We start from the raw sequence: 22,557 nt of genomic DNA on the forward strand, positions 1-22,557 counted from the left end.
GGTGTCCCCATCTGGATCCCTCATTTTGAACCTCTCACCACCACTCCCGACCCCGTTTTTTTTATTAGTTGTCCCACTGGGAACCCCCAGGTCCAGTGGTCTCTCCTGCTAGGCTGTCGGACAGGCCTTGAGAAGCGGGTGGGTTTGTGCCCGCCCAGCTCCCAGGTTTTTCCAATAAGGCCCTGTTTGGGATGGTGTATCACTCCCTTTCCTTACCAGTCATGGATGGGGTCTGTTCACCGCATCATGCTATTTCTACTATAAGCCTTTAGAGAGGTTTTAGCCACCACTAAGCAGTTAGAGCAATCTGTTATAATGCTTTCTGCACTCATTGGATCTAACAGATTAAAGTCAATTGTGATTTTGAACATTACCTGGGTGGAACTGAAGATGCTCATACGATCACCCTTTGAAAATTGCACTTGTGACACATGTACGTGCTTAATTGACTCTCCTCCCATTCTGGAGCATTGCAGAAAAAGTCAGACACGTACAGATTTATGTCAGGTGTGTTCAATTCAGTGTCCAGCTGTATTTTGCAGATGCACCAGTGTGTGCAGATCCATCTCTCTCACACTCATTCAGTGTGCAACATTGATTTTAGACAGTTTTGCTTTAGCAAAGAAATTCAGAGTTCAAGCCCGAGCATGCCAGCCACAAGATTGGGTTAGATCAATTAAACCCATCTACAGAGATCATACAAACCAGCATGCCTAAGGTCACGCTTTCTCCTAGTGCTAAGGCTGCTCTGGACATGCCAGCATTCAGTGTGGCTGATCTTGCTAACACCCACTATGGAGCACAGGCCCCAGATCAAGAAATAACTTAAACACCAGCCTAACCCTAACTGACATCACTAGGAGTACTCACATGCATAAGTGCTTTCCTAAACAGAGGCTAGGGAGTTTACCCCCACCAGCAGGAGCAGCCCCACTCAGTTCAGTGGAACTGTTCTCCCCACCAACCTGTATGCACCGTATTAAGTATTCACAGCATCTGGACCAGCTGCATCCATTTCTGTTCATTTCATGTCACCTTCTCCTGTCTTGCAGTCCAGATTGATTTGCCACCCACCATGCGCATCACCAAAGGGCTCCCAAGCCTCTTCACCGCTGTCCAGATGCACCTGCACTGGGGCGGGCTGGACCTGGAGACCAGCGGCTCTGAACACACAGTGGATGGAATGAGATACTTTGCGGAGGTACCTGTTTAAGGGGAGACATGCGTCCTCCTCATAAAGGGAGAGGAAAGAAGGCAACTACTCATGAAAAAAAATAAAATAAATAAATGCAGGAAAATCCCATGTTAAAAGAAAACCTCTGTTGGCAAACACAGTTCCCTGTGAATTGCTTTGAGTGTAGAGGGTTACAAGTGTCTGCGTTACATTGCTGTAAATCTGGAGCAACTCCACTGAAGTCCATGGGCCTGATTTGTCACCGCCTTGTGTGGTCATCTCCCCTTGTTAGAGGAGACTGCAAAGTGGATGTAAAATGCTACCACTGATGTGAGCAAGAGGAGGATTCTGATATGGGTGCTTTTTACACCCATCCTTTCCAGATGGCTACAGAGGAAGTAGAAAATTAAGGCACAAGCAGCAGCAAAATTTGGGCCATGCCTTATTTCTGGCCAGGTTCCATCCCTGCATACTATGGGCAATAGAGAGATTGAGGCAGAAGCCCCTATAGTTTGAGCTTCAAGTCTGATCAGGCTGTTAGGTTGCAGCCATTGCCAAAGAAACAGACTAATTGACTGAGGTGGGGGTTATTAGAAGAAAGTACTAGCAAGAATGGAGAGAGACAGCGAGAAGTGAAAAGCTCTGTTATTCCACTGGTTAAGGCTCTTTCATGTTGTTTAGAAATAAGATGTCAGCCCTTGACTGTCAAAGGTTCCCCAACTGCTTTACCCATGGTCTTCCACTTGGTTGCTCTTTGCTTACAGTGGCAGGCCGAAGTTCACCACATGCATTGTGATGTGTGTGTGTGTGTGTGTGTGTGTGTGTGTGAAAAATACAGAGCTAGAATTAATCTCCATCTTAGCGGTTTGCCCCAGGGCCCATTCTGTTACAGTACAGTTCACAAAAGGGAGCTGCTGAGCCTTGGCAGACAAGATCATGTGCAGCAAAGGGCTGGCCCTCAGAGGGCAACAAGGATGGCAAATGCTTTCCCCCATCCGATGCTTGCAGCTGCAGAGTTAGCAAAGGCAGTTTAATAGGCACGCAGGGATATGTTAGTACATTTTAATTTTTTCCTTATATTAGGCCTGCTCCTGAACGCAATTAAGTGAAAAGGAAAAAACAATGCTCATGGCAGCCAAGAGGGTTTGGATCAGGCCCGTAACATTTGTTTTCTCCAACTGCTCTTTAATTGCAATTGTTGCCCAAAAAAAAAAAAAAGGGGGGAGGCCAGATGTTTTTCCTTCCTTCTTTTAAATACCAGGAGGGAATCCCAATTACTAGTAATATGGAGTTATTGGCTCTTTGGTCAGCCCTCTGGCCAAACCACCTTTGCAAAATGAAAGTTTGCTGCTGCACAAGGACTCTCTTCAGCATCTATTCAAGAGCCTCAGCTCCAGAGGCAGCAAGCAAAGAAAGGTCTTCTTGGGACCCTAGCTGCAGCTAGTAGCTTTAAGGAAGAGGAGGAAAGTGGGCATTTCACTAGCACCTAAAGGCCCCAAATGTAAGGAGGGACCTATTGTGCTAGGTGATGTACAAACACAGTAAGAGTCAGTCCCTGCCCTGAAGACTTTGCATTCTAAAAGAAAGAGATGAAGTGACTTGGCCATGGTCACATAGCCCATCGGTGGCAGAGCCAGGATTAGAACCCAACACACTAGCCACTGTGGGCCCTGCTACCGCTCTAGTCGCACCTGCACAATCCCAATCGAACAGGCCCTCAGCAACACAGGTTTGCGATAAACATTTAGGGCCAAATTCTTCCAGCACCATGCACTGAAGTCAGCACAGCTACACAAGTGTCACTGAGGATAGAAATTTGGTCCTAAAATACTTTCCCATACCCATGTTGCTGAAGCCATGGGGGTCTGCATTCCGGTCAGCAGGACCAGGAGAAGGTTGGGCACTGGCCATCCCTTCAGTCTGAGGCTATTCTTTGAAGAGCTGGAGGCAGCAAAACCACCAGTCCCCAGCCTTGGGCTGACCCTGTCTTGTTCCCCACAGCTGCACATTGTCCATTACAACTCCGGCAACTACTCCAGTTTTGAAGAGGCAAAAGACAAGTGGAACGGGCTGGCCGTGCTTGCTTTCCTCTATGTGGTAGGTTGTAACTCTACAGGGAGAGGGAACAGGTTGGTGAGTGGGTATGGGACATCATCATCATTAGTAGTACTGCAGTAGCATGCAGCGGGCTTAACTGAAGTGTATTTGTTGGAATTGTAGGCGGTCACTTTAAGAACAGGGTTAAGAACTAGCTTGCAGGCTAGGGGGCTCTAAGCTGGTTCTTTCCAGACTGACTCCGATCAAAGCTAGGTGGGGTGAGTTGTGCCCCTCTGCCTTAGGGAGCAAGCCTGTTCTCTCCCCACCTCTCAGCTCATGCAGTGGTAGCAGGCCGACAGAGACCACCACCAGAAGCTCAGTTTGGCCAGGGGGGCTTTTGTGAAGGATGGGAATGGACATTAAGAGTTACCTTCCACAGGACACGCCAAGGTTGTTCTTCTGAAATATTTGTGAGCCAGGGTTAGATTGTCACTGAGCACAGGAGTGGGCTAGAGAGAGTCTCCAGAGACGGGGTAAACCCCAGCAGGCGCAGAGAAATCCACTCACCCTATCCTCTAGAGCAGCATGAGCTCCACAGTAAAAAGCACATTGGCATAGCAGCTCTGCAGCACCCAACACAAAGGAACACAAATTGGAATGGTCACCACAATGGACTTCACCTGCCTGACAACAGAAATAACATGATCTGAGTCCTTGCAGAGACCCTGCTTCATGCTTGGAAATATTTCTAGAGTAAGATTTTTGTGGGACTTACATGCATTTGAAAGGTTTTGGAATAAAATCTATTTAGGCACAGAACACACAGGGCTAGTTCTGCTCCCTCCTCCCCCAAAGTGCCTCTTTCCCCTGCTCTGGGCAGAGCCCTGTTTGGAATGAAGTAAGAATTCACTCCCCATGGCCCATTCAATCACTGGCCTCTCTGCTAACTCTACCTCATGGCAGGGGGTGGCCCTTCAGGCACCCCACCTTCCTTGAAGACCCAGGAGGGAAATGAACTTTCCACAGTCCAGACTACCTAAAGCCAGACTTGCCTTCAGGGTAGGGTTGCCAACTCTCTAATCACACAAAACCAAACACACTAGCTACGCCCCTTCACCGAGACACTGTCCCGCCTCTTCCCCAAGGCCCCACCCCCCTGCTCATTACCTTTCCCTTCCATCCGTGACTCACTCTCCCCTACCCTCCCTCACTTTCACTGGGCAGGGGGGTTGGGGTGCAGGAGGAGATGAGGGCTCCCATGGGGATGCAGGCTCTGGAGTAGGGCTGGTGATGAGTTGTTTGGGGTGCAGTAGGGGGCTCCAGGCTGGGGCCAGGAGATTCAGAGTGTGTGGATGGGGACTGTGGTTGAGATGGGTTGGGGTGCAAGAGGAGGTGAGGGCTCTGGGCTGGGGCCAGGGATGAGGGGGCTCAGGGCTGGGGAGGGAGTGTTGGAGCTCAGGGTTGGGCCAGGGGGGTTACCTCAGGTGGCTTCTGGTCAGCAGCACAGCAGGGTTAAGGCAGGCTCCATGCACGTCCTAGCTCCACACTGCACCCCGGAAGCATCCAGCAGCAGGTCCAGCTCCTATGGGGGGGAGGAGGGAGGCAGAGCAGAAGGCACCACACACTGCTCTCACCTACAAGCATCACCCCCCCTCCAATTGGCCACAGTTCCCAGCCAATGGGAGTGCAGAACTGGTGCTCAGGGTGGGGGCACACACAGAGCCCCATATGCCCCCCCAGCCTACCAGGGGACCTGCTGATGACTTCCAGAACACAGCACAGTGCCAAGACAGGTAGGGACTAGCCTGCCTTAGTCCTGCAGCATCAAAAAGCAGACACCTGGCAACCCTACTTCAGGAATCAATTGTAGTAAGTCTTTCGACACAATTTCTAGTGATGTTCCAGGCCCAAACTCTTCCTTCTTAGCTAGGGGATTATACAGCCTTCCTTCCCAGGCTCACACAATGCTTCTCCACAGCCCTTTTAAGTTTTCCACCACCAGTTTCACCTAGGTAGTCAATAAGGTCTTTCAAAAAAAGACAACTCAAAGCCTTGCCAACACAAGCCCTCTTTCCAAGGCCCCTTGCATGCAGCTTTCTACTCTGCCTTGGAAACCAGCTAGCAAGGAGTCTTCTCCTGCTGCTTCAGGTCTTACAACAACCTTCACACACCTCTAACTCAATTCTTTGCCTCACCCAAAGTCTCTCTTCCCAGGCTTCTCACTTATCTACCCCCTACCTGATTGGTGGGTCGTGTGATCCACCAGTCACATGACCTTCATTTTTCCCCACCTGGGGAGAAGAGCTGGCTGTGTTACAGGTGAGACTGACATCCAGCTCTTCTCTGTGGGCCAGCCAGCCACTGATACTGCCAGGCGAGGTGGCCAGTTATTGGCAGTAGTTTTTGTGATGTAGACACCTGCCCACTGGAACTAGGCAGAGACCCACTAACTTCATGTCACGCAGGCTACCAAACAACCCCTAAATGGCCACTGTGGATGAATCTGAACCAGCCACATTAAAAGTGAAGTGTTCATAGTCTATCACCAATCTCCGGAGCCATCCAGACCCTTTATTAATTTAAATTTGCTTTTTCTCCCGTTGTAAGAAAAGCTCAGCTCCATTTTTTCCCCCATTTTTTACTCCCAGCTAGAAAGTGACACCCGGACTCTCATGGAATGACAACCAGTCACTCCCTCCCTGGTCACACCGGCAGTTCTATACAAAAAAAAGCTTATGCCTCTCTTTCCTTTGTTCAGCGTGTTTACTTTGCATGGGGAAAGCATTAGCGCATCAAACCCCCAATCCTCTCCGCAGCACAGTGCCCGAACAGCCAGAGGCTGATCTTTCCCTGCTCAGAGTGTAGCAACTCCTCCATGGCCCAGGCTTCCAGTCTGAAGTAGCCTGTCCCACCTGTCTGGGGCACATGGCTGGTGGATGTGCCTAATGGGGTGCACCATTAGCCTTTGTATTGCACACAGTGAGCCCCGTGGAACCTGGCTCTGGGGAATGCATGGGATTAGCACTCCCTCTGCCGCCCTCCTGCACTGCCCTCTCCTCATGTCTCATAACCACACTGGTTCCATTGCAGACAGGGTCAACTCCTTTGCCTGCACTGGATGATGAGTAAATTTTTCCTCTTATGGCCTCTTCTCTTTGCCCAGGGGGAGGAGAGAGGTGAAACATGCCTGTGGAAAATGATGTGGCTCAGTCTTTCATGGTCCTTGGAGGGGTCCTGTCCCCATCTGAGATTATTTTGAAGGCCCAGGCTCCTGTGGCCAGCAGCTCCTTTCTGTCATGTGTATGCAGGGGCGGCTCTAGACATTTCACCGCCCCAAGCACAGCGGCATGCCTTGGGGGGCACTCTGACGGTTGCTCTGACGGTTGCCGGGAGGGCGGCAGGTGGCTCTGCTGGTCCCGCGGTCCGCGCCTGCGGGAGGTCCACTGGAGTCGCAGGACCAGCAGACCCTCCGCAGGCACACCTGTGGGAGGTCCACCAGAGCCACCTGCCACCCTCCCGGCAACCGGCAGAGCACCCCCCGTGGCATACCACCCCAAGCACGCGCTTGGCATGCTGGGGCCTGGAGTCGCCCCTGTGTGTATGGGCTCCATACCGGCAACTCCCACTGGTACAAAGAGCAAGAGTCTTTAGGAGAGGGTGTCCTAGCCCAGGAGCTGGGGGAAGGTGAGCTGATACCTTTACCACTCTACCCACACCCTCACAGATTAAGCTGGACAACCATGTAGTACGAGCCCTGGGGGAAAGCTACAAAGTGGCAGATGTTAGTAGGTAAAGCAAGGGCCCCGTAGGCACATGGGTGTGAGCGAGGGGAGGAGGAGCAGCATCAAGACGAACATAATAGAAGCAGCAGAGCTGGATGAATGACAGAAAAGAAATGTTACTGGTAAATAATAATAGGGAGAAGGGATGCTCATTTAGAGAATGGGGATGGGATACAAGAGAGTTGGGCTTGACTCCCAGGCCAGCTCTGCCACAAACTCTATGGGTGACCATGGGCAAGTCATTTAGCCTCAGATTCTCAGTGGTATTTAGGCTCCTAGCTTCCACTGAAATCAGCTGCCTGGGCCTCAGTCTCCGCATCCTTCAGTTCCTCATCTCTAAGACGGGACCAATAATGACACTCCTTTTCTCCCACCTGTTGTCTCTCTCGTCTGCTTAGATGACAAATTCTTTGTGGCAAGGAGAGGCTCCTACTAGATGTATATACAGCACCTTGTACGATGGGGCACTGGAACAATTTTTATAGTGAGGGTGCTGAGATCCATTTACCCAAACTGTAAACCCTGTTTATACTGGAAACCATTTCAAGTCAGGGGGTGCTGCAGCACCCGCCGCATCCCTAGTTCCAGTACTCATATGGGGCACCCCTCTGATTTGGGGGCTTTCATGTAATAGGAAGAAATTATAACAGAATATTTGACGTGGTGGCAGGGAAGCCCAAATGAGTGACCGCGGGAGTGCTGTGACTGGCTTTAGGTCATGGAAGTGGCTGAATGTCTGTGTGTTCACCAGTCTTACTAACTGGACTCAGAGGTCTGGATCTCTGCCAGGAAAGGGTCACCCCCCCCTCTCTTTTCTCGCTCTGGGAAGCACAACTCAGCTGCCCACTGCCAGCACCAGAGCATTGTTCGTCTCCTCCAGGCTCCAGCCACTTGAGAGCTTTGTGGTAATTTCAAAGGCCTGAGCACTGCTTTGTGTTGACAAAAGCTGCAGACAGGGGTCTGCGGTCCTAGCGAGAGATGATTTGACATGGCAGTTGAGATCGCGTTGTGGTGCAATAAAGAGAGGCATAACCTCGCTCCATTCCAGAGCTCCTGCTGACAAGGCACTTCCAGGCACTGAAAAAGGGCATCTCCCTCTCTTCCTCACACTTTGCAGTTCATGAGCGGCATTGTTCAGAGGCTGAGAGGATCAAGACTCCCGGATTCTCTTCTCAGCTGTGGGAAGGAAGTGGTGTCTAGTGGTTAGAGCAGTAGGGAGTGAGTCTGGATTGCTGGGGTCTGTTTCTAGCACTGGGGGGACAGTGTGGTCTAGTGCTTAGTGCAGTGGAGGCAGGACTCGTGAGTTCTACTCCCAGCTCATGCATTGAGCTTAAGTGACTCATTTAGGGCCAGAAAAGTATAGGACCTTAGGCCCAAATTTTCAAGATGTGGGTTCTTAACATTGAGCTTCTGAGACACTTCCTGAGCCATAACTGGCTTGATTGTCAGAGGTTCTGAGCACCCACAAATCTTATGGAAGTCAGTGGGAGCTGACAATCAAGCCAGTTGTTTATATGCCTAAATACAGATTTTGGTGCCTAACTTTACACTCCCAAAGTTTTAAAATGTCAGGCTTATCAGCTCTGTGCCTCAGTTTCCCCCACCTAACAGACAAGCGAGCACTAGGATGCTTTAGTGTGTAAGCAAGACGAGGACATGTGGGAGGAGCCCTGCACCCTCTAAGGCTCCAGCACTCTTGTGCAATTCAGTGCAGGCTTCTAGCTTTAGGATCCATAATGACAAGTGTGGTTATTACTCATGAAAATATTCAGTCCCTTAAGAAATCCAGCTCCAGCATTTGGCTGTGTGAGCTCCTGCCTCAGTGAATCTCACATGCTGAACTGAGCTTGAGCTGGTGCTGGGTTGACTTTTACACATTTTATTCATCAAGCCCTATTCTCGTTCTAGGATGGGAATTTTGAGAACACCTACTACAGTGAATTCATTTCCAACCTGGCCAAAATCAGGTTTGCCGGTAAGTCCCTGGCACCACTCTCCATTCTTGTTGCCCAAAAAGTCAGTACTTGTAAGTGCTGGGTGCATCTGGGCCTAAAGGAAGACAGCCCACAGGGAGAGAGGGCAGGGCAGATAAGCTCCTAGGAAGCTCTTTTTCATTCTCATGGATAAGGTCAGATCGATCTTGGCCTGGTTGGTGAATGGCGTGGGAGACTGGGATTATTATTTGCCTGGGTTTAAGATGTAGTGATCATTGCAAGGTCAGATGTCTCCTGAGTCAAAGGTCACATATCGCTATCAGAACCTAACATGTTCTTCCTCGTCGTGCATGACAGGACCCAGGTCTGTGACCCAGCCAGAGGGCCCAGGCTAATGGGGACTTTCCCTTTCAGTTGTAATTTACCAGCCCAACAGGTGCCCCATGCATTAGCTCATTGGGTTCCATGTGCTTTGCTGGACTCTGCAGCTGTTACTGGGAGAAGTGGGGAGGCGAGTAGGCAGCTTGCTGCATTTTTTTTTAAAAACAAAATTACTGAAATATATCAAGTTACAGTTAAATAACTAGGTAACTTCAGCCATACCCCAATGCACGCCTCTGCTGTGTCTCTCCTTCCCCACACACGGAGGAAACAATGGTGCTGATTGCAGAATCATCCTTCCATTCTTAAGCAAGCCGTGACATCCTGTTAAAGGGAGGGACCTCTTCCTGCCTCCACCAGAGCTTGTTCCATCGAAAAAAGTAGTCTCACAAAAAAACAAAACCACTACAGCAACCCGTTATTAACACAGTATGCTGGGCTATTGGTTTGGGGCTGCCCTGAGATTTCCTGAGCTGATTCTCATCGACTGGTGAACTCACCTGTGAAATCAGGTCTTTCTAGTGAACACCAGACTCGTTCTCAGTCCACAAAACCCACCACTGCATTATGTATAGGGCAAATTCCATAGGGAACTTGGAATGTCTAGAATCATAAAAAAATTCTTCTTCTTAATACCTGGCCCTTATATAAAGTGGTTTTTATTTTCAAAGGGCCTGGAGCAGGAAAAGAGATATTAAATCAGCTTATCATGTATGATCATTGTTATTTATCTCTATTAGAGTAGCACATATAGACTCTAGCCCACTATGCTACGTGCTGTACAGACTAGAGTTTGTAGAAAATTTTCATCACAAAAGGTTTCCATCATAACATGTCCTTTCAACAAAACTGAAATGGTTAGGTGAAAGTGAATAGCCATTTGGATGAAATTTCATTCTAAAAAACTGGAGAAAACCTATTTTAAAAACATCAAAATGTCTTTTTTCAATATTTCAGCACTGTTTTGACTACTTTTGTTTTGAAAATTATTTTGTATAAAAATTAGAAAAGGGTGAAAAATCTAAACAAATCATTTTGCATTTTGCATTGAAATAAAATTTCAGGACCTAATCTTATTTTTTTGGAAGGTCATTTCATGAAAAATGTCTAAATTTTCATCTTGATTGGGAATGAAGATTTTTTTTTCAAAAAATCTCAGAATTCTCAGGACAGAAAATCTGGTTGCAGTCAGCTCTAGTACAGACGTAACAAAAAGACAGTCCCTGTCCATCTGCTTTTGCTTGGCTCTGTCATTGGCCTACTTCCCGGTGCATTTTGGAAATAAATTTGTCCAATGTCTGTCCACAGCAGCCAGGACCTGTGCTTTCCTCTCCTTGGTCATTATGTATCTGTGTTTTGTTGCCTTTTTAGGGCAATCAGCCAAGCTCAGTTTGCTGGATGTCCAAGCCATGCTGTCCGAAAACCTCTCACATTTCTACAGGTATCAGGGTTCACTAACCACACCACCTTGCTCGGAGAACGTGATCTGGACAGTTTTTGATTCTCCCATCATCCTATCACACACGCAGGTAAGGCCCCCTCTGCTGCTTGCCAGATGTGATAGCCTTTCCTCCTTCCAGGCAGCCTCTCTTTAATTTTCTCCACACCTCCACTCTCCCTTGTCTGGTGCTTTCGAGGGGGCTGGGGCAATTATTTGCCACGTTGCAGGGCCGTGTGGAGGTGTGTGTGTCTATGTGGCATTTTGTAAAGGAATGAAGTCGCAGAGAAGCACGAAGTTGTAGTGATGTCTTGACATAATAGTGCTCAGTCCTTCTCTAAGGCCTTCCATCCAGGAAAGGCACAGTGCTTTACAGACAAGAATGAATGTAGCTTCCCGTTATGCAAGGCAGGTCAATAACATTATCTCATTTTACAGCTGGGGAAACTGAGGCACAGTGGTTAAGTAACTTGCCCAAGACCACACTGTTAATTTATGGTACAGAACCCATGCCTCCTGATTCCCAGTCCTCTGCTCTTAGCCACTACTTGTAGCTTTTTCCTGATGTAGGGGGATGGTTTTCATCCTTTCCCACTCTCCTGTATTCTTGGGAAGAATAAGGTGTTTACCCCTCTCTGTCCCTTTTCTGGCTGCACAGGAAGCTGGGGCTAGATCCAGGTAATGCTGGGCCACTTGCTTAGCACTGCAGCATAGAGAACACACCTATGACCAATGCTCCAATTGCTTTGCCTGGCACTCACACGTGAGACTCTATGACAGACCGAGGTGGCTGATCACTGGCTTATAGATTTAGGGTTAAGAATGCTCAACCAGTCACACTGCTTGACAGAGGCAGTGTGGTCCAGTGGTTTGAGCACATTGCTGGAAGCCAGGAGCTCCCACATTCTAATCCTGGTCCTGACAGTAACAGCATGATAATACTTACTTGCCTCATGGAGTGTAGTGAGAATAATATTTGCCATGCCTTTGCGGGTCCAGTCCCTGCTCTGCCACAGACTCCCTGCATGACCTTCACCATTGTGTGCCTTGGTTTCCTATGCCAGCAGCTCTCAACCTTTCCAAGCTACTGTACCCCTTTCAGGAGTCCGATTTGTCTTGCGTACCCACAAGTTTCACCTCGCTTAAGAACTACTTGCTTACAAAATCAGACATAGAAATTCAAAAGTATCACAGCACACTGTTACTGAAAAAATGCTCACTTTCTCTTTTTTATCATAAAATTCTAAAATAAACCAATTGGAATATAAACATTGTACTTACATTTCTGTGTGTAGTATATAGAGCAGTATAAACAAGTCTTGTCTATATGAAATTGTAGTTTGTACTGACTTTGCTAGTGCTTTTTATGTAGCCTGTTGTAAAACTAGGCAAATATCTAGATGAGTTGATGTATCCCCTGGAAGACCTCTGCGTACCCCTGGCTGAGAACCACTGTCGTAGGCCATCCAATGGGTTTAGAAAACACTGACCGTGACTATTTGAGAGAGCCAGGGGTGGCTCTAGGCATTTTGGCGCCCCAAGCACGGCAGCCAGGCTGCCTTCGGCGGCTTGCCTACAGAGGGTCCGCTGGTCCCGCGGCTTCGGTGGCGCCTGCGGGAGGTCTGCCAAAGCCACGGGACCAGCGGACCCTCCGCAGGCATGCCACCAAAGGCAGCCTACCTGCCGCCCTCACGGCGACAGCAGAGTGCCCCCAGTGGCTTGCTGCCCCAAGCACACGCTTGGCATGCTACTGTCTGGAGCCGCCCCTGGAGAGAGCGTCTGTGTGAGGATCCATCTATTTCCAAAGCGCTCCGGGTGACGTGATACACTGTGGTGCACATTATTGGTGTTTGGCTGACCACTCCTAACACTCATTGTAATCAAAGATGGCGGAGAAGCTTCTGTGATTTATTATTTATAAATGGGCATGAAAAGAAACGCAATATACAAGTGTCATTAGTCATACAACTGTGACTATATCTATTGGAATTAGAGGGTGCTGGGGAGGGATAGCTCAGTGGCTTGAGCATTGGCCTGCTAAACCCAAGGTTGTGAGTTCTGTCCTTGAGGGGGCCATTTAGGGATCAGCACAAAAATCTGTCTGGAGATTGGTCCTGCTTTGAGCAAGGGGTTGGACTAGATACCTCCTGAGGTCCCTTCCAACCCTGATAGTCTATGATTCTCTTGCCTGCTGCTTAGACATCCCCACTCAGCACAAACCAGACTGCTAATTCAAAGGGTTCATAGTCTGAGGTTATTGAAACTCTAAACTCTCTAGACCAAATTCAGCCTTGGCATAAACAGGTGCATCTCTACCCAGAGCAACTCTCAGCCTTTCCCCCAGCCAAACAAGCGGTGCAAGAGTGGCAGACACCCTGCAGCCACAGTGGTTTAAGCAACAGTGTGGACATACCCTACCCGGTTCTGCCACTGCAAGGAGTCATTCGGCACGATCGGCAGCTACCGCATCGTTGCTCTGGTGAGGGGTGTTTTTTATTCCAAAGAGCTAGCCACCCATTTCCCCCTCCATAACAAGCCTGTGTTGCTTAAAGATCAAGCTGCTGGAAAACACCTTGCTGGACTGGCAGAACAACACCCTGCGGAACGACTATCGCCACGCTCAGCCGCTCAATGACAGAGTCGTGGAATCATCTTTCAAGGCCAAAGGCACCAAAGGTAAGAGTGGGGCTGGGACCGGGTGCCTGGGGTAGAACACAGCATCAGAGGGGTGGCTCCAGGTGGGACACAGGCCTGCAGGTGAGGAATGAGAAACCATTTGAAGTGAGTTTAATTTGCAATCAGTTAAGCAGGGCAACCCCAGATCTTCACACTCAAGTACGGGTTAATGGTACCCTCGGACTATGGGTATGGAAAGGTGCAGGGGTGTATTGTGTCCAATTGCCATGACATCTCCAATAACTACTAGCAGAAACAACATGATCTATCTAAGGTACTTATGGCTCTTATTACTGTAGTATCTGAGCGCTTCACAATCTTTAACAGATTTACCCTTACAAGCGCTGTGTGAGCTAAGGAAATATTATTCCCAATTTAGAGACAGGGAGCTGAAGCACACAGACTAAATGACTTGCCCAAGGTCACACAGTCTGTCTGTGGCAGAGCAGGGAATTGTGTCCCAGGCTAGCGTCTTACCTACTAAACCATCCTGCCTCTTCACAGGCTAAGATAAGCATGGCCAGCACAGCATCACTGGCTGAGCACCCACGATCAAGGGATTTTTTTTTTGAGAGAGAGAGAGATTTTTTTGCACATTGAGCCCCGTGCAACAGGAACTGATTTCCAGTCCAACAGTCCAAGTGCCAATGCTATTTTAACAGGAGGTGCCTGGAAATGATACTTGGCACAACCCTGGGTTTGTGAGAATTTGGAGTCTGTATGATGCATCACCACTTGTTGTGCAAGACCCAGTGTAGTTGCTGTAGCGTATGTTTGGACCTTTCTCCCAGCACCTTTGGCCCCCAGTGGGAAGAACATTAGCAATAAACTAACGGGGACATAATTTCAGACACAGGTGACTTAACAGGTTAAAAATCTCTCTCCCGGTTCATAGGCCACTAGACAAATTACCTTTGCTCAGTGTCTTTCATGCAAACCGTATTGTGGAATGCTTTGTCGAGTATAACAGCAGGAAAGAGAGACACACACCCAGGGAGAAATGATCGCAAGCCAAACCCAGGCTAGGTGTAGACAAGAAGGGTCAACCCATGGGCTTAGTCTACACTACAAAGTTTTGCCGACATAGCTGTGGTAAGTAGGAGGGTGAGGGAAGGAATTGCACCTCCTAGCCACCCCAGCTATGCTGACAAAATCCCCAGTGTAGATGCAATGATGCCAGCAGAGGACGGCGTCTGTCGGCTTAGCTAATGGTTTATCCGTGCTTGTAGAACGCCCCCCTCTGTTGGCTTATGCTGCGTCTCCACCAGGGGGCTCAGCCAGCACAGTTGTAGCAGTATAGTTGTACTGTACTGGCAAAGCATCTGTTGTGCAGGTAAGCACCTGGTCCCATGGAAGTCTGCAGGAAGATGCTTACTCCTGTCAATGGGAGTAGAACTTGGCTGTTGGTTCCCATCAAATGGTGGCAGTTTTGCCACTGTTCTCTTAACAGATGGCAAAGATGAGGCCATGTAGCCAGGAACAACTGCCCACTCAAACAATTCCCCACCTCAAATACTGCACAGGGGAAAGAGACCTCAATTTAAAAGGGAGGCACCCCAGAAGTTCCCCCTGTTTGGAAGCAGGAGAAATATCCCAGCTGACCATGAATTGGTGTGTATCAGTGATTGCTGTTCTCTCACTGATCTAGAACTCTGTCTGCCAGAAGAACTCAGCTCAAAACTGGAGCAAATACAGACTCAGCTCCAGGAGATGAAGAAGCATCTACTGGCTGGAGTGGGCCTGACCGGTAAGAAACTTTCAGCCACTTCTATTTCCATGAGATTCACTTGCACAGGAAGTCACCATCTATATCTTCCCCTAGTGTGGCACCCACAGTGGCTCTGCCCATGGATGCCTCAGCATCAGCGGGTGCCATGTGGACATACAAGTAGAATTTGGTCCTTTATATGCTCCCACTGGAGAGTTTCCATCAGTCATAGCATAACTAAGCTTAACTTGAGGCCAGCTGTTAGACAGCCACTAAAATCCCATTGCCCTACTCTAGTGGCTCCAGAGATCAGCACACGAAAGAATTAAAACTCAGAGCATCTCTATGGCAGAATGGAGTATTATCATCTCCATTTTACAGCTAGGGGAACCTGAGGCATTGAGACTTAAGTGACTTGCCCAAAACAAGTCAGTGAGACCCAAAAAATGAACCCAGCTCTCCTGATCCACTGTCCTGGCTGTGACAACAAGACCATCTTTCCTCCCAAATCAGATCCAGATTTTGGAGGATATGAATTTAATTTCCAGACTCACCTTCTGATTCCCAGATACGCCCACATAGAAATCGAATCCTGTGCATATGTAGGTAGCATCTGCTACATTCATAAAGTCATGGCTTCCAAGAATCATATTCCCTTTAATCCCGGGAGGCTCCTTTGTCAGGCATTTAGAACCAGCAAACTAGTCTTGTATCAACTGGAAATCTATCAAGAAAGATGTGCCATGCCTGGACCTTGTCATCTGGGCTGCCAGCCCCACACAACTCTGAACTTTGGGAGTTCAGATTAATTGGGACCAGGATCCAAACTGCTCCTGGTTTTGATGTACAGAACTACGTATCAACGACATAAAATTGTACCCATCTCTACCTGAAATAGTCATTATAGCCGGGGGAAAAAGGTGCATTGAACCTGAAATACACTTTACACCGCCAAATATCTGTCCACACGCACATACGATTTCACCCGCCCCCGCCCACAAACCTCATTTACTGGTACCTTCTGGTATGCTAGCCTGTTGCAATGAGAAGTTATTCCAAGAGAAGCCTCCTGAACCAACATTGGAAGGATAGGCCAATCACAGCAACATCATTTATAGAAAGTACCACTCTTTTGGGGGGGGGGAAAAGGGGAGGGAAGACGCACAGTTGCAAAGTTCTCTGCCTCAAATGAAGGTATTTCACACTCTCCTCTCCCCCTGTGCTCCTTTACATGATACCATCCAGAATCTAGGTTAAATGCCTCTTTTCTTCCTTCTTTCCCAATTTTTTGAGGGATTTTGTTGCCCAGGAAAGCGAGGAACCAATAGTGTATCACCTCCTCCTATGCCTGTCCATTCCCGATAGTCCTGTGTTATCCTCTTGGCCACAGTCTCACCTCTCTTCCTCTGCAGCCTCCTCAAATCCAGCCTTAACGCCCAGTGCTTTTGTGCTTCTGCAGTTCTTGGACCAATCACAGCTGCTTGCATGTGATTTAGTGTCAGGCCTGATTGTAGTGGGAGGCGGCTGAAATTCTTCAAATACAATTTTTTTTAAACAAAAAACCCACCTTTATTCAAAAATGAAACGTTGTTAAAAACATGGTTTGCTTTTCAAATGTTCTGAAGGGTTTTTTTAATGACACGTGAAAATGTGTCTCCTTCCCCTTTCTGCCACTCTTCCTTTTCTACTGGCAAAATGGAATAAAAGGGGGCAATTATAAAAGAGGAAGGAATGAAAAGAGTGGGAGAAATAAATCCCTGAATTGACTTTTTTTTTTTTTAAAAACAAACAAAAAATGTTTTTGCACAAATTTTCAAAAAAATAATGGAACGAAAAACAAAGTGTTCCTTTTCAAAAATCTGTGGAACAAAAATTATTCACATTTTTTCTGGAATTTTTTAAATGAAAGATCTTTACCACTTTTTGCTCAGCTCTGATGGCATCAGTCCACCATTCTCAGCGCTTCTGGGCCGGGCCTTTGCATGGTAAAGCATTTGGGGTAAAATGCTTCATGGACTTTGAAGGCAGTAAAGATAATACAAGTAGAACTAGCTGAAGCCAGCTAAGATGCTGACATAGCTCTGTCAATGCAACTGTGTGCTGCATCCACACCTGCCTTTGCCCTCGGTAGAGGCAGGCGAGCATGTCTTTAAAGATACATAATGGCTGGTTGATGTTTGGTTATTTCAGGCCTTAAATCTAGTGCTTTCCCAGCTTTCTACTTCCCCGCTGAAAACATTGCGAGCTACGTGGCTGTGCAGCCGCTCCATGACATGAAGCTCCAGGCCTTCACCTTGTGCTTTTGGATCCAAACCCAGAACCGAGGCAGTCAGACCATTCTCGCCTATCGCACCCAGGAAAGAGACAATGAGCTGGTGGTGACTGTGGGCTCGGCCGTGGGGCTGTGGCTAGGGGGCCACTTTGTTGAGTTCCCCCTGCACCACAAGTCTGAGGAGTGGCTCCACTACTGCGTAGCATGGGCTTCCCACTCCGGAGCAGCAAATCTGTGGCTCAACGGAGCGGTGGGGAGAGAGAAGCACCTCCAGAGAGGGTACGTGAGCCAGGCCGGAGGGACGCTTGTCCTTGGGAAGGACAGAGATGAGCTCCTGGGGATCTTCTCCAATGGATTCTCCGGGTGGATGAGCCACGTCAGCCTGTGGAGCTGGGTCATCAGCCACGCCGACATCCGAGTGCTAGCCTTGTGCAGGTGCAGTGAGCTGAAGGGGGACGTGATCGCCTGGGGAGAAACCCCCATGAGTCTCTCGGGGGGAGTGGTGCTGGACTCAGACCCCAGTTGCCAATGACAGCAGGCTGAATTGGTCCCCTCTTTCTGAGCAAATGGGGAAGCACGTTTGTACAGTGTGTGATTTTTCTAAAGCACCTTGAATAACTAGCCATTTCTCCTTCTGCTTAAAGTTTAGAGTCATTAAACACGCATCATAGTGTGACATGCAGGGCCCAGACACCCCGAGGGGAGAATAGAAGGTTTAAACCCCAAAACAGAGCAGTCAAACCAACTGATTTTATGCGCTATAAAGGTCTATTGAGTAAGGTCTTTTTTGGATGGTTGTAATGTTCTTAAGTCAATGATCATTATTATGCAATATGTCTACAGCCTGTGGTTATGTATATAGAAAACTGTGCTTATAATCTGTAGTACAGCTACACCTCCTCCTGACATTCAGGCAGCAGGCCGGGAGGGACTGCTGCCTCTCCAGCCAGCTGGGACTAGCCCCAAGCACCCAGCATTGTACAACTGAGGGAAAGACAAGTGATGGGCCATGAGAGTTAATGGGAAGACACAGCTATGCCAGCGAGAATTCCTGCCTCACATGAGTAACCATAAGTCAGCATGAGGGGACAACACTTTTACAAGGGCGGCTTGGAAATGGAGGTCTTCATCCACAAATCAGGGCTGGGTCTCCACTACAGACCTATATCAGTATAACTAGGTCGTTCAGAGGTGTGGATTTTTCACACCCTCGAGCGATGTAGTTCTACGAACCTAACCCCCGTGTAGACAGCGCTCTGTTCACAGGAGAGCTTTTTCTGTCGTCATAGCTACCGCCTCTCAGGACAGGCAGATTAACTATACCGATGGGAGAAGCTTTCCTATTGGCGTAGGAGCATCTTCGCTAAAGTGCTACAGCTGCGCAGCCATGCCATTGTCGTGCTGTACGTGAAGACAAGTCTTAAGGTCCAACTTGTAGATGGGAGCCTGTCTGTGAACACTGGATTGCCCCCTAAAGGGAGGTGGCACTCCTGGATACCGTCCCAAGTCCCCAGCAAGAGGTAACTTGTATTAGACAAGGGATTTTATCCAATATAGAAACGCAACGCCTGCACCGACATCTTTATGTTGGTCTACTGTGTGACTTGTATGAGTTTGCTTTTTCTTACTATTTTATCTTTGGATCTATGGTTCTTCTATTAAATAAACCTCCTGTTTACCCCCCACCTCCCCCAAGCAGGTCACTGTGTGGAGTGTATGTGTCACAGCGAGCTGATCACTTTGGGGCTGCGTTCACACCTTTGGGGGGTGACAAACTAGAGGGGGAAAAGCCCATGTATCTGATAATTGCAAACTTGGGAAGATGTTTTTGGGGAGACTTGGGACCGGAAAGGCTGTTGGCGTCACCCTCTGAGGAGTAACGAGGTTGGGGGGAGTCCGGGTGAGACCTTGTGCTTGTGGGCTGCCTACTGGGCTCCAGGATTTGAATCAAAGCCCCAGAATAGAGGCCCCTGTGGTTACAGGGCAGGGGGTGACAAAACCTCTTACCGCTCTGGGTGATCCCCAAAAGGTCACCCGCACAGCATAGCTTTGTTTGCAGGGAGCTGACAGGGGTTAAGCCCCCACATTGGGGTAGTGGTGAGAGGGTGAAGGGAAAACTAGAACACCATAACCATAGTCAAAGGACTCTCAGACTCCAGCATTTGCCAGCAATTTAACCTGATTGGTGTAGCCGCTGCCCCTTAGACAAAGGAAACACGTGCACAGATCTCTCCCATACACAGCAGCCTCACGCATGGCCCTATATTCTTCCATTCATTCATAGAGGCTGGGCTACCGTTCCTCCCTCCATTACTTGCCTCCTCACTCCTTCTCTGTGGTGGGCTTATCACAATCTTCTCTATGCATGGGCTCCCCACTTCTCATGCTGGCATTGCATCCACTCACCCCTCGTGTGGGAACAGCCCCATCCTTACATGGGTTCTCTTTCACCACCCCAGGGATCATTCCATCCCCCTGAGCATGGGATTATCAGTACACTGCCCGAGGCAGTCATCACCCCAGACCCCACCCTATTCCAGGCTCTTCTTTCCTGGACTTGGGTTGACCTATGGGCCAAGCCACACTAAAGCCTGTGGCTGTTGATTGCCATCAAACCCCCATTCTTTCCATGGCCAAAAGTTTCTTTTTTCCTCTAAAGGGAAATAACAGAAAAATAAAATCTGAGCATGCAAACAGCCTGGCACCTTCTGCACATGCTATCTGCATGACTGACCCCTCCAGTGGATTATTGCAACAAATCTCTTGTCTCCTAAGAATTCTGGAGCTACGCCATAGGCATTCTGAATTTCCAAGGCCAGGGATAAAACTCTGATCCTCCTCCTCTAGCAGGACAGGAGTACTTGAGCTAAAGCAGTCTCCATCAGCAAATAAAGCCCATAACATGCTGTTGAACAGTTCTGCTTCTGTCCAGCAGAGGACAGCAACACACAAGATAGTTGGGTACAGCTGTCTAAATCGAATGCCATAAGGGTCTTACAGATCAGCTACAAATCAAAGACTGGATTTAGATTTTATTTTACAACTTTAAAACATGAAATTATTAACTGTAAATAAAAATCTAGACCAGTAAATGCATTACAAAAAAAAAAGCACTTCATTGCCTTAAGTCTGCACTGCCCTTTCCTGCGAGCACCAAAACATTAGTTTTCAGAAGGAATAGAACATTCAGGAGTATAATTAATTAAGAACCAGCTCTGGAAAGCTCCTTAAGACTAAACTAGCCTTACAAACAGTAAAGAAGCTGATGCCTAGAATTTCATCACTGTCAATAAATCTGGGTGCTCAGCTGGACAACTTGGGCCTGGCTTTGAATGGTGTGGAGCACCCATCAGAGGAGCCCAACTCAAAGATCATGTGCTGCTCTTCTGAAAATCAGGGCCTCAGTGGCCAGCTTTTCAAGTGTGCGCAGCATGTTGGGTGCCGCTGAGCCCTTTGGCAAATATGCCCAGAGGTATTATAAATGGCAGATGCTGGGGACTTTTGAAAATCGGACCCTTATTTAAGGGCCATAACAGGAGAGGAGCTTTTTCGAAAATCTGCTCCCAGTTATCTCAAGTTGGACACCCAAAAATAGCAGTACCAGCATTTAGTGGAGACTTGAAAACATAAGTCTTGTTCAAATGCAGTCATCAGGCAGGCGGCAGCTACCATAAGCCTAGAAGAGTTGGCCAACTCTTCAATGGGCTACAGAAACATAGATGGTCTGAGCCTATTTTCAGCAGAGCCAGTGGCAAGACTCCTGGTGACTCTAGGATCATTGCCCTATCGAGAAGGAATGGGTGAAGGAGACCATTTTGTTCTTTGACAGAATGAGCCTCAGTATTAGTTCTTCAGTTGATTTTGCAGTATTTCTGTTGTTGATTGTATAACCTCTCTCTGCAGTAAGGTAGCTCACTATAGCAGTAGGTGACTCCTTGCTTCTAACCAACGAACATTAGGAGCTTGATCTGGAAAGGCATGGAAGATGGCCCCCTCTCAGTTGTTTCAACAGGAGCTGAGGTTGCTGAGCAACTGGCAGGATGGGGCTTTTAGCTGTGGAGCGTAGCTGACTGCGTAGCATGAAGGGGGGACATGTATTCAGAGGTCCGTGTCTAAGCTACCTGGGAACACAAAGCTTTTCTAGATTGTCCCCCTATAGAGGCTCTAAATTATGACAGTGATTTTCCTTTGGTAGGCAGCATGTTTGTCTAGAAGAGAGATCACACATTTCACTCAGACTATTGCTGCTCTAGATCCTTTTCTGTATCCAGCTTGGCCAATGGATCTTTTCTTCTTGATTTTAAGAGCTAAATTATCCTTGACAGCAGCTGCTTTAAGGCCAAATCCTAGTCCTGCTGCCTTCCCCAGGTGCCTGGCTCCACGAGTACCTCCTGTGGAGGAGAGTTGGCAATTCCCCTGGAATGTGAGTGCACTAAATAAACCCAACCCAGCAATTCATCAAATTAAACCATGCCCCTCCCTTTATCACCCACCCAAGCGAACAATGACCCAACAATGGTCTGAGTTTTGACCAGAAGGAGATGCTTTGCACAGTACTCAAATACATGAATTGCATCTCCTTAATGGGATGCAGAGCCTTTCACCTCTGCCTGGGGTGGCTCTAATCCAGTGGCCTGTGTCACAGGAGTTTGATTGGTTTTAGTACAGTTCCTATGTATGTACATCACATAAACCTCCACCCATAAGCAGCTCCCCTTCTTGGCAGACCCAGCAGAGGAGCTGAGGATTGAATAGGCCATGGAGTCTAAACTGTCCTTGTTCCCTACAGAGACCAGAGTTGTGGCACATCAACAGGGCAGCATAATGGGAGAAACCGAGCAGCATCGTCTTCTCTTTAGAGTTGAAAGCTAGAAGAAAAAATTATGAAGATCTAGTCTGACATCCTGCATAACAAAGGCCAGATAATTGCACCCAGCAATTCCTGAATTAAGCCCCTCCCTGGGCTAGAGACTTTCTAAGAAAAAGATACCCATTCTCGGTTTAACAACTCAAGGCAACTGACAGGTTCGAAGATGCAAACTGACCCCTTTCACTAGCCACAACACACAAAACCCTTCAAGATTAAAGAAAACAAAATTCTATTGTTGCATCCACACCTGTACTCTTTCCTCCACCGTAGAGAGAACAAGTCACA

General features: G+C 48.2%; 1 protein-coding gene across 1 annotated transcript in view; it reads left to right on the forward strand.

Moving 5' to 3' along the window:
• The window catches only part of CA6 (carbonic anhydrase 6), a 35,251-nt gene extending 16,212 nt beyond the window's left edge, over positions 1 to 19,039 (forward strand). Inside the window, exons 4-10 of the mRNA XM_050931428.1 lie at positions 1,053 to 1,201; positions 3,176 to 3,271; positions 8,902 to 8,968; positions 10,680 to 10,837; positions 13,299 to 13,422; positions 15,071 to 15,169; positions 17,321 to 19,039. Of these exons, the coding sequence (XP_050787385.1) occupies positions 1,053 to 1,201; positions 3,176 to 3,271; positions 8,902 to 8,968; positions 10,680 to 10,837; positions 13,299 to 13,422; positions 15,071 to 15,169; positions 17,321 to 17,934 (1,307 nt within the window). The 3' untranslated portion in view covers positions 17,935 to 19,039. The remainder of the gene's footprint in view (positions 1 to 1,052; positions 1,202 to 3,175; positions 3,272 to 8,901; positions 8,969 to 10,679; positions 10,838 to 13,298; positions 13,423 to 15,070; positions 15,170 to 17,320) is intronic.
• Positions 19,040 to 22,557: the final 3,518 nt, after the last annotated feature.

Source organism: Gopherus flavomarginatus, chromosome 21 (genome assembly GCF_025201925.1).
Source record: "Gopherus flavomarginatus isolate rGopFla2 chromosome 21, rGopFla2.mat.asm, whole genome shotgun sequence".
In the NCBI taxonomy this organism is placed as follows: Eukaryota; Metazoa; Chordata; order Testudines; family Testudinidae; genus Gopherus; species Gopherus flavomarginatus.